Source organism: Eleginops maclovinus, chromosome 8, assembly GCF_036324505.1.
Source record: "Eleginops maclovinus isolate JMC-PN-2008 ecotype Puerto Natales chromosome 8, JC_Emac_rtc_rv5, whole genome shotgun sequence".
Taxonomy (NCBI): Eukaryota; Metazoa; Chordata; class Actinopteri; order Perciformes; family Eleginopidae; genus Eleginops; species Eleginops maclovinus.
This window is the reverse complement of record NC_086356.1, coordinates 3,724,042-3,736,276: the sequence shown is the minus strand read 5'-3', so window position 1 is coordinate 3,736,276 and position 12,235 is coordinate 3,724,042. Positions and strand designations below refer to the sequence as shown.

Below are 12,235 nucleotides of genomic sequence, written 5' to 3'. Positions count from 1 at the left end.
TTGGACCAATGTAAAGTGGAAAATGAGAGAAAAACGTGTCTTTAAAGCATAGCGACAGCTTATTACTTTACAGTTTGATTTCCTCATACATATGAAATCAGACGAGTAAGATTCCAACCGAGGACTTGTATCCGTTCACAATTTTAATGCACATTTTGAAGTATCGCAGAGAAGCTGAACGAAAGCCTCCAATACGCTTTAAGCCTTGGCCAGAGTTGCTGTGTATAATGGGATATGGAAAGGCCTTTGCATTGAATTATAAGCATGAACTTACTGAGTATAAAACATGCTAGGAAACACAAATTGGAAAACAGGAACAAGGTAAAACACTTTGTACATTATACGAGTGAAGGAACTCTTTAAACATTGTAAAATAACCGTTGTAAGTCTAAGATGAAGGCAGATTCTGCAACTGCATAGCTTGTTTTTGCCACAGATGTTTGCAGAAACCCATGTTTGTTAACAGGAGACAATTTCCAAACATGCCACCATGTTGGTTACTTTTGAAACCCGAGAGCAAACAATGGAGGAGACTCTGTTGACATGCTCTCCCACTAAACATTTCCCTGCTACCCGAAAGCTCCACCAATAGAGGAGTAGTTGTTGCATGTTAGTACTGTGGCTAGTAGAGTAGTGTTCCATTACACTTGATCAAACAAAAGGTTGATATCAAGGAACTTCTGGATTGTATGGAAGTTACCCAGTACACCTGCTTGCCAGTCCAGTTGTATAAGTGCATGAATAACATAATCGCATTGAGCAAGATATGCTTATGTCAATACGGTCCGCATATGAAGGATCATCTGGACTCACACACGCCTTCGTTGAGAACCTCAAACTGATAGTTGACACATTTGAGGGCGGCCATAGAACACAGCTCCATGCTGCGGGTCCTCTGGGCCCGGGTCAGCTTCACACAGAACATGTTGGCTTCACCTCTGGGGCAGTCCCGGGCAGCTTTGCACACGCACTTCTTGGATGCTGAGAGCAGACGAGAGTTAACGTTAGGATTTTGTTATGAATGTGAAAACTATAATACTCTGATGAATGAAGAATCCAGTGACTGCAAGTTGAAAATAAAACCTAAAAAGTGTAAAGGGATGAAGCAATTCCAGCTAGTTTTGGTTTTAAAGGAGCATTTTATTATTTTTACACCGTTACTGTATATGGTCAACGATATAATGATATATATAAAAACTCTGCTAATTAGACTTTGAAAAGTTAACTAAAACAGACCAATTTGCATCCTTGAAGTGTCATTTTCATCGTCACAAACCTTTTTTTTCCATGACTAATGACGAAGCGGCATCGATATTCATTAAACACCAATTTTAAGTATATTAAAAAGCAATAGTTCATAAAAAATCACAACGAATACTACTACAGCAGTAAAAATAGTGACTAAAAATCACTCTTATGCTCATAAGACAAGACTAAAATGCAGAGACTTCTGGTCGAATATGCAAGGTTTTAAAATTTCAACACAAAGAAAATAGCAGAATAAAGAAATACAAAGCTTTACTCCGTCCAAATCGTTTAAAGGAATCATTGCGAAAACACAGTGTGAAAGTGCTTCGTGTCAGACAAACTCACCGGAGCACGTCTCCCATTCGTAACACGTGTCGAGTTCACAGGGCTCCTGAGTTGAGCTCTTGGAGGACATGTTGGCCCTGAAGTTGGCCCACTCCAGTTTAGCCGAATCCACGCCGTCGCACGAGTCCTCGCTGATGAAGAAGAGCGGATCGCTGTGGCAACGACCGGCATGGAAGGAGCAGAGGGACATCGCCACGGTGACACCGAGGTCGATGTTCAGGATGCAGAGAGTCTCGGGTTGAGTACTGTACACACACACACACACACACACACACACACACACACACACACACACACACACACACACACACACACACACACACACACACACACACACACACACACACACACACACACACACACACACACACACAATAACAATAATATTTGATATATTTTTTAAAAAGAGTAATGAATAAATATGAGTTACTTGAAATATAATATTAAAACAATTGACATAAACGTACAGGCAGCTCTCTCTCTGGATGCAGACACATTTAGAGCCCTGCAGTTTCTCTCCTGGACCACACCGACTCTCAGGAACAAACGGCTCCTCTGCAAACAGGAAATACACAGAAACCAGAGACTATTTCATTCATGCATACAGACAAAACACGTGCCCCATTTGGGTCTGTCTTATTTGTTATGTGGGACAATTTCCTGGATGCTTCTCAGGCATGGGAGTAAGGGAACACAGCTGCGTGCTACTCTTAATCAGAGGTGGGGAAACAGATGTGCCAAACCAACCAGCTACTCCTTATCTGTGAAGGGTTCTTTGTCGTTAGAGCAAAACCCTGTTAGAAAACACTGATGATGAAGCAAACATTTCATGCAAAGAGATTTTCAAACTTAATATTTATGTAGCTTCTCATGATGCCGTTCAAGTGTGGCAGTTTAAGTCATGTGGTCTGACAACACGTCTTACCAACCAGTTCTGATTGAACCACCGTGCTCACACTCTGAATAAAGTTTCAGTTGAAGATAGGAAAGACAATAAGATCAGTAATTATGTGACATGAACTATCGCTCAAAAAGGTCGCAAAAAGCTTCAAATAGATAATAATAGTTTGTATCTAACACATAAAATCCTTTATGTCTGTAGACGCATTGCAAAAAACATGGAAATCTGTCTTTCTTTAAGCTTCTTTGTGACAAACCTGCACGAAAAGCATCGTTTCTGGGAGTTTTTTCTTCTAAATTTGCATGACTGTGGGATCTCAAAAAGAGAAATCTACTGTACCATCTGTGCAGCGCAGGTCAGTGGGTAAGGGAGGCTCCCAGGTGTGACTGACGCCGCATTTGTAGGAGCCTGATGGCATCGGTCTTAGGCTCGACTCGTCACAGTCAAGTCCCACCGATTCCCCCACACTGTACTGGTCTTTGTTGGGGAACAGCGTCATGCCTTCAGGGGTCTCAGGAGGGAGGCACAGTCTCCCTGAGAATCATTGTGCGTATAGAGAATGACCTTTCAGGAATCGGTAGACGTATGGTTGTCAATTTACAACGTTTCCAGTGAGAAGACAAACTTACTGATGCATCTTCCTTTTGGTTGTTGCCACGTGCCATCGGGAAGACAGTTGATGAACTGAAAGCCCTCCAGGTCAAAGCCAGTGTAGCACTGGAACTCCTCATCCTCACCAAAGTTATAATACTGTTTCGCTTTCTGTCAGGGGAGGCCAAAAAAAGATGCAGTTAGCTGGTTAGCCACCAATATAGAAGCTTTGATCTGAGCCGCTGTGGGTTAGGTTCCAGTCATTCAGAACTGGAGACAGGCTGGAGTGTAAGTGTTACCCTGAGGAAGCTGTTGGCGGGCCTCTGTGGTCTCAGACAGCCCTCCACACCAGGAGGCAGCTCGTCCTTCCAGCCTATAGTGAAGTCGTCATCATTGTCACATGTGTCCTGTCTGAAAACAACAACATAAACATGGAACTAACAATAAATCCTAAATGAAAAAGAGAAAATACAAGCTGGATTAAAACTTCACTTTGTTCATGTAAGTTTAAAAGTCTGCAGCAACATACATGGTTGCATGCCCTGTGATCTGATGCCAACTCTATATCAGTAATGTCTCAACATGTTCAAAGCAAACAGTTTGTCCTACTTTTCAAAGATGGATATGTGACACGGGTCCTCAAGTTTGTCAGGGCCCTCGCAGGGTTGGCCTCCTCTGAGGGGGGCGGGATTATCACACTGTCTCGTCCGATGTCTTTTCATTGACACGCCACAGCGACTCCACGGCCCCCAGCAGCTCCAGTAACCGTCCACGGCCTCTGTGGAGATTACACACCAATCCATATCACTCATGTGAACATAACCAAACCTAGTTCAGAACAAAATATAAAATGGAACGGTGTTTGCAAGTCAGGGAGGTAAACTAAATACATTTTTACTCTGAGAAAGATAAAACAAAGGCTGTGTGTCATTACTAATTAAATGAGGAAAGGTCAGTAGCTAACCAATATCATAATGATCCAGCCTGTGATGACCTAGAATCCACAGCCACCGTTACCACCTAAAGATGAGTGCTAATCGCTACCTGCTTAGCTAGTGATCATCATATCAGTTTTACTTTGTGTTGTTCACTGCTAATTAGTAAATGTGAGCAAATGTTTACACCCTACATGGTGAACATTGTATCTTATAAACACCAACATGTTAGCATTGTTTCTGTGAGCATCTTAGCATGCTAACATTTAGCTCACAGCATCACTGTCACTAAGACACAACTCTATACACTTTGATAGTATAGAGTTGTGTTATGCTTCCAGATGCATCATTAGACACGATGTTTACCAAATTCAAATTCAAAATCATACACAATATGTAGTATTTTTAAATAATCCAGGAGACCTACTGAGGAGATAAGCCAATTCAAATGTTGAACAATACTTAGCTTTCTTCCATTTTCTTGTTCATCAGCATGTTGTGTTCTGCATTAGTCCTGCTGTACCTGAAGTAAAGTCTGGAGCTCGTTTTTCACAGTTTGTGCCAAATGTGCCGGTTTGGCAAACACACTTGCACTCCGTCCCGGAGAGAACCGGCCTGGCGTTGTTGGGGCAGGGAGCGCACTTGCAGGTATCAAACTCTCCCATGTACTGCAGCAGGGCCTTCCTCAGGTGTCTCCTCTTTGTGGCAGCACAAGGGATCCCCCGAACCAGATTTATGAGGGGAAGCACCTGGACAAATACACACAGACAGGAACACAACGTCAGCCTTTTGTAGAATTTAGTTTTGTCATTTTGAATTTCAGTATTTTTTGATATACCTTGTATTCAACCACAGCAGGGCTGTCGAGAACAGACTTTGCCCAGTTCTTGAAGACGGTTTTGTCTGGAGCGGGGCGCTCCCTCTCCCAGGCCAGGGCAGATGCCTCTCTGGCTCGACCTCCTTTCACCATGGAGAAAGACTTCTCTGCTGCCTGAATGTATGAGCCTGGACCAAAGGCAACACGGTGAAGATAAGATCAGTCAGACGGTGTGCTTCCTGTCAGTATCAGTAACAAACCTTGATATTTCTGAGTCATCCTGTTGTCGGAGCACCGGGTTACACTGCTGTGTTCTGTATAGAGGATGATGGTCCAGGTGGTGTCTCGACCTAGACAGCCTTTGATGTGCTCTTCTGTTTCACCTGAGATGACGCAGGAACAAAGGAACTGACATTAAAACACCGTAGCACTGTATGCGTGGTATACAGTTGGTTTTTGTAGTGAACATAGGTACATTTATACTAAAAGTACATTGTTAGGCCGATTTTAGTAATGATAAAATAGTATATTGTCTTTTAATTTGTGTCTCCTTTGATGAATGTTAAAGATATACAATCAATCTTAAAACCTGTTCTACCGTTTCTTTGTATTTGGAAGTTAGCACATTTCTTATAGAGGAAATCCCCTTCAATAGGGGTTTATTGCTATATTGAGTTCGAAAAATAAATGATGCATACCATCAGGGTGCCCAGGGTGTAATTCAGAATTCTGACCACCTAGTTGTGCTATATACCTGAAGTGGTGAGTTCCTCTCGGCTGTACTGGTACAGTATGTCATAGTGGCCTCCCAGTTTTCCTGAGCTGTAGTAGTGCGTCCCAAAACGCTGGAAGATGTCCCTGTAGAGGGCGTAGCTGTAGTCAAGAGGAAGGGCGTGGAGGAACTGGAGGAATGGCTGTGACAGGACGAGGTCCCCCGGATCCCTCACCTTGAACGTGGACACAGGAAGAACCTGGTGCACCCTGAAAAACTTGGAGTCCTACGGAAGAAAATATGGGACATAAAACAAGAAGAATGAAAATGCGTGCACGTGAAGAGATTCGTATATCTGTTTTCTGTGTGTGTCTATGCGTGTGCGCTTATGTACATTGTGGGGGCCATGTAACACACCGTGAGATCTGAGGACACTTTTGAAAAACCGGGCCTCCCTTTTTTATTTCAAGGTTGCCGTTAAGGGATGAGTAAATGCATCACATCATAAATGTTTGAGTCACTCACCATTTTTTTTGAAGCTTCAAAAGCTTCATTGTTAGAGCTGCTATGGGACTTATGTCTTCCACTGAAGAAAAAGATGGGGAAGAAAAAGAAGTTTCCACTTTGTTGGTTGGGTGTAGCGGAACTTGATGACGTCTTATGGATGGACTCGGTGTGCAGCGGCTCGGGCTCAATCCTGAAGTCCTCCAGCTCTCCAACCTTTCCAACCAGAAGATTTGTAATAAAGACAGTTACAAAAACATACAGCAAATGGAAATAAAGACAGAGATTTTCAGATTGCTAGTTGATGCAGTTTTGCCTCGTTAAGATCCAACCTAACATTAGGCTTACATCATCATTATTATTGTGGCCACTTTTCTGTTTCTGGTTGACATCAAGCACCATGGAGACAGATGCCACTGAGATGTTGGTGGTGAAGGCTTGAACTTACATATTGAAATCAATAATTAGTGATAGTACCTTGATTTCAAAACTTTCAAAGTTGTAAGGGATGCGGTGGTAGAGCGTCGTGTTCTTAGGTCTCTTGATGATGCAACTGCCTCCCATAAACATGTTGTCCAGTACCGCTCCCCTGGGCTCTTCTGCGAGAGCATCAAACCTACACAAACAAATCAGTAAGAACTCAAATCTCATTGAACTTTTTTTTACAATTAGCACCAAAGCGCATATATGCTTAGGTTAGCGTTTAGTATTGTTTGTCGTATGTGTCATCTTAAACGATTTACATGTTTCTTGTTTCGCTGAAGTTGCATACATTATGTTTACAATATTTACAGACATTTTAGTAAATACATTGAGTTTCGGTCTTTGCAGCAGTGGTACAGGAATTGTAATGAAGCAGTGCAAGTTGTACTAATAGAAATACTGTGTGTGTAAGGGGACAAACATGCCCGAAGAGCACAGGACAGAAAGGAATGTATTTATGAACACAGCTTAAAGCAATGTAAGGAAAACTGTTAACTCAGCAGTGACTTGTTGACCATTAGCTCACCCGTTTCCCACCAGGTTAGACCCCGGGGCCGGTCTCTTCTCTACTGGACACACAATTTTGAAGTCGCCACAGTCCCTCTCATCCGAGTTATCTCCACAGTCGTTCTGCCGGTTGCATGTTAACGTGGAGTTTATGCAGCGTCCTGCGGCAGAACGGATGTTTGTAGAAGATAACATGTCAGTTTGTGTCTTTGTCTGGGATTAAAAAGACAACAAGAACCTTCCCTAGTTGAAACGGATCGAGGAATAACTTTTTTTTATTCCTTTTTCATTTTGTTTACATATTGGAGTCAAACGAGGGACTATTAAATTCCTCTTTGTGTCACTAAATAAATCAGAAAACACTATACCTTTACAAAAAAGAATCTCATTTTGGCATTGATTTGAGGAATATAACAAAAACCATTGTCAAATAGATGGAAAAATACCTGGAAAAATGTGTAATACGTTTCAAATGTTGAGATTTATTAGTATGAGAAAAAAGACTGAACTTTAAAAGGTGCCGTAGAAAGCATCTATCTGGTATTTGAAATTGTTCTCTGATGTCTACAAAGAAGGTGTATAACTTTGGTTGATCCAAAAAAGGTCCAGATGCAGTTTTACAGGCCCATTTAAACCCTATGATTTAGAATGAAACGAGCTGAATTGCCTTATTTGGGGGCTCATTTAAATAATTATGACGAGCTCTGCTCTGATTGGCTGGTTTACAAGGAGCAATCCATGGCAGCCTCAGAGCCCACAGAAGTAAGTGAAGTTCGCGAAACTGTGAGAGATGAACCACGGAGGCTATTGGCATCCAACCTTACATGTGTGAGCCTTTATCGGAGGAGGAAACCGAGGAATTTGAAGAACAGCCAGTTGGTCGGAGATTGGAGAGCAACGTTACGGAGTGGTAAGTGTTAGCGTTAGTGTTTCCAGCAGCTGGTGTATGCAAATGGTGGGGCTGGACTACCGTGTGTGACGTCACACACATGGATTGTTGTAACTCGCCCGTTTTACCGCTGTGATATGCATATTCATGATTTGCACGTGGAGGAGGAAACAATGGTGTTTGAGGTTCACGGTGTGTCAGTTCAATGTACCAAACTCTCCTTATTCAACTGTGCCGAGGTGAATACAGTCTTCCATTCTACGGCACCTTTAAGAACAAACAATCATTTCGACAAAAGAGCCCTTAATGATATTGTAACATTTCAAACATTTTGCAAGGCACCAATGTTGAACAGGGTTAACGTAGAGATCAATATCACAGTAGTGTGAAAGCAGACTTGTTGTGGAAACAATAACCCCAAAAAATGATGCTTTTTCCAACATGTCGTTTCCTCCAGCAACGAAAATGAAAAACGTTGCACCACTTCAGAAGATTGAAAACGTGATGTTTTTCCTGGGTTCTTTTACACCCAAGTTAAAATATAATTACCATTATTACACTTGAAGTCTTCCCTGCAGTCGACGGGGGCTAACTTGCACTGTGTGGAGGGGTGACAGGGCCTCTCCTCCGTCAGCTCCACGCTGCAGGCGGCTCCACCAAACTGGGACGGCCTCTGGACTGAACGCGTCCGAAACTGTGGCAAGATTTGTGTTAACTCAATTTAAATGTACACTTTCAAATGTTAAGTAATCAATCAGGTCTCACGGCTGTTACTTGGTTTTTAGGAAACCTTTAACTGTGTGGACAAACTGTTTTGGTGCTTGACATGGGTTAACCAAAGTCTTAGCATCACAAAGTGCAACATACCTATACGATATACAGGAATGAGTCCTAAACCCAGGAATGAGTTAGCATTTTAGCAGGCTCGTCTCAAAGTCACTGTGTTTTTAATACGCCTGTTTCTTGCCTGTTTCTCGGCGCAGGGCGAGCAGTCGGACCACGTCCCGAACTCCGTCAGCAGGCAGTTGATCGGACAGCTCTGTTCGTTACAAGCTCTCCTGTCGCTTTTCTTACACAGCTGATTGCAGCTATTCTTCCAGTAATAATCCTCGACATAATTAATGTTCCTGTCAAACATAAAAGATTAAAAAATCGTTTACATGAAGCAGCTGTTGGCATCATGAGCACTAGACATGTGTATTTCACAATCCTAACTGAAATCAGCAGGGGGTAGAAGGAACATATTTCATAATTACAGTATTTCACAATTGTCCTGGCTCTATTTTCAGTTTCAATTTGCTAAATTATTAATAAAACACTCTGCTCCGAACTCTGGCCTCAGAAGCCAACCTGTTTTCAGATCCTTTCCTAGAGTGAAAATAGTATTACTTTGAAAATACTACAAGTAGTCATGCATACACCCTTACTGATGTAAGCAGATGTTAAGTAAAATCATCCAAATGCATATCCAGTATAAGTAAAAGTATTGATTGTGCAGAAAAAAAAAACCCTTTATTGTTTTAGTATTATAGAGGATGTTTTTGGATAGTTGCATAAAATGGAAATAATCCAGTAAAAGACAATAACCGCAGTTGTGTACCTTGGGTAAATGTATTTGGGTGTCTCACCTTGATCTGTGCTGTGTGCCGTGGTTGCAGGTACTGGAGCAAGTGGACCAGGACCCCCAGGGGTAGCGATCACAGAAACAGGCCAGGCCAGAGGAGATCCAGCCGAGCAGCTGCAGCAGCACCAACAACCGACTGGAAGATGCCATCAGGGAGGACCAAACTAGTTTCACTTTCTCTGAAAATAATGTCCAGAATAAACAATGTCTTTCCTTGTATCAGAAACTTCAGATGTCTGTGTTCAGAGGCGTTGGAAAAAACACTTTTCTTTCACTTGGACGGAACAACGCTCTCTCACCCATCCTTCCAAACTAGGATAACCATATTCTGACTACAGATTGGTCCTCTCGTCTTACCCTTACGAGGTTGATTTCCAACTAAACATGTCATCAGCAATAATATTTTAAAAACAAAGATCTAATGCTCTTGAATTTCCATAGAAGAACATCCTAATGAAGTGTTCTCCACATGTGCACTGCAGTTCAAAATGCTGCAGCACTTCACTTCAGTGCATCCTCCAGGATTTGCATAAATGTTTCAATAACGTCTCCTCATTTTTAAGTTTTTGCAGGCACTTCGCATTTCATCAATAAAGTGAGAAGATACGGAAGAGTTTGGAAGACTTATTGTATTTTGCAGAATAATGTCCAAAATCTAACCCGCTTTAATTCTCAAGATAAATGAATGATTCATATTTCAAGTTTTCTTGGGGTAATTCAACGTTGTCCTTCAAATGCAAAATGAATCCTTTTTGCACATTTGCAAAATTAAAAACAATAACTAATTTCATCCAATGCCTGGAATTGAGTGTTTTACATAATGCACTAAAATGCATTTAATACGAAAAAAGAAAGCAAGTACAGAGCATAAAGGGGTTGTGTGCAGGGAGCCTATAAGAAATAAGCAAAATCGGACTCACCACATACACTGAAGTCCTCTTGATCAGGTATTACAGCATGTAGTGTTTGTATTACGGCAGGTAAGAGTCCTCTCACTGAGTCCACTCCGCACTGCAGGCAGAGCTCAATCTGAGTTTAGGTTTGTTGCAGGAAGATAAAACCCCCTCTGTGATTTCCCAATCTGTTTCCAAACATCTCAAAATAAGAAATACTAATATCCAAACATCGCAGCACATGAATTTCTTACACAACCCTCCTGTCCTTTATTTTTTACGAGAGGGGAAGAGCTGTGGAGTTTCCCGGCTGCAGAGACTCAAACCAGATGTCTTGTGTTTGAGAGTTGACAGCTAGAGATACCGAGGGGGAGAAACAGAATATCTGGCAGTGCACACAATCCTTATTGCTCAATGCTCCAGCAATAAATACATTTGATATTCCTGAAATGTTAATATTAGCATGAAGAAAGTGCAGGAATAGGATTTTCTACACAGATAGTCTCCAGTTCAGTTTAACAATAACAAAGAAACGTGTGACTGCAAGAACCAAAGCGAAACGTGCAATCAGAGGTGCACACATGACAGAAAATTGGGGAAATGGAAGATTATTTTACTGAAACCATCAGTAAATGTGTCTGAAACTTTAGATGTACAGTGGGGCAAAAAAGTATTTAGTCAGCCACCAATTGTGCAAGTTCTCCCATTTAAAAAGATGAGAGAGGCCTGTCATTTTTATCACAGGTACACTTCAACTATGAGAGACAGAATGAGAAAAAAAATCCAGAGAATCACATTGTAGGATTTTTAATGAATTAATTTTCAAATTATTGTGGAAAATAAGTATTTGGTCAATAACAAAAGTTCATCTCAATACTTTGTTATATACCCTTTGTTGCCAATGACAGAGGTCAAACGTTTTCTGTAAGTCTTCACAAGGTTTCCACACTGTTGCTGGTATTTTGGCCCATTCCTCCATGCAGATCTCCTCTAAAGCAGTGATGTTTTGGGGCTGTCGCTGGGCAACACGGACTTTCAACTCCCTCCAAAGATTTGCTATGGGGTTGAGATCTGGAGACTGGCTAGGCCACTCCAGGACCTTGAAATGCTTCTTACGAAGCCAGTCCTTCGTTGCCCTGGCAGTGTGTTTGGGATCATTGTCATGCTGAAAGACCCAGCCACGCTTCATCTTCAGTGCCCTTGCTGATGGAAGGAGGTTTTCACTCAAAATCTCACGATACATGGCCCCCTTCATTCTTTCCTTTACACGGATCAGTCGTCCTGGTCCCTTTGCAGAAAAACAGCCCCAGAGCATGATGTTTCCACCCCCATGCTTCACAGTAGGTATGGTGTTCTTTGGAGGCAACTCTGCATTCTTTCTCCTCCAAACACGACCAGTTGAGTTTTTAACAAAAAGTTCTATTTTGGTTTCATCTGACCATATGACATTCTCCCAATCCTCTTCTGGATCATCCAAATGCCCTCTAGCAAACTTCAGACGGGCCTGGACATGTACTGGCTTAAGCAGGGGGACACGTCTGGAACTGCAGGATTTAAGTCCCTGGCGGCGTAGTGTGTTACTGATGGTAGCCTCTGTTACTTTGGTCCCAGCTCTCTGCAGGTCATTCACTAGGTCCCCCCGTGTGGTTCTGGGATTTTTGCTCACCGTTCTTGTGATCATTTTGACCCCACGGGGTGAGATCTTGCGTGGAGCCCCAGATCGAGGGAGATTAGCAGTGGTCTTGTATGTCTTCCATTTTCTAATAATTGCTCCCACAGTTGATTT

At 42.1% G+C, this 12,235-nt stretch overlaps 1 protein-coding gene and 1 long non-coding RNA gene across 2 annotated transcripts; one reads left to right on the top strand and one right to left on the bottom strand.

Moving 5' to 3' along the window:
- Positions 1-125: 125 nt before the first annotated feature.
- Positions 126-10,699, bottom strand: c6 (complement component 6). The gene is made up of 18 exons (XM_063890388.1): positions 10,477-10,699; positions 9,561-9,735; positions 8,900-9,059; positions 8,482-8,626; positions 7,063-7,204; positions 6,531-6,669; positions 6,075-6,269; positions 5,592-5,835; positions 5,098-5,220; positions 4,859-5,025; positions 4,544-4,769; positions 3,695-3,863; positions 3,385-3,496; positions 3,124-3,256; positions 2,834-3,028; positions 2,061-2,148; positions 1,594-1,838; positions 126-981 (listed from the first exon to the last, which is right to left on the bottom strand). The coding sequence occupies exons 2-18, from the start codon at positions 9,704-9,706 to the stop codon at positions 800-802; spliced, it is 2,811 nt and encodes a 936-aa protein (XP_063746458.1). The 5' UTR covers positions 9,707-9,735; positions 10,477-10,699; the 3' UTR covers positions 126-799.
- Positions 685-5,425, top strand: LOC134868969 (uncharacterized). The gene is made up of 2 exons (XR_010166353.1): positions 685-1,830; positions 4,876-5,425. It is a non-coding gene; the product is annotated as an uncharacterized LOC134868969 (long non-coding RNA).
- Positions 10,700-12,235: the final 1,536 nt, after the last annotated feature.

Bases quoted from the DNA above. Each gene is read 5' to 3' on its own strand.
- c6 (XM_063890388.1), bottom strand. From the start codon at position 9,706: ATGGCATCTTCCAGTCGGTTGTTGGTGCTGCTGCAGCTGCTCGGCTGG. The intron at 5,836-6,074 runs GTGAGTGACTCA...TTTCTTCCGTAG, and splicing joins TTGAAGCTTCAAAAAAAATG to GACTCCAAGTTTTTCAGGGT. The intron at 1,839-2,060 runs GTACGTTTATGT...GTGTGTGTACAG, and splicing joins ATCCAGAGAGAGAGCTGCCT to TACTCAACCCGAGACTCTCT.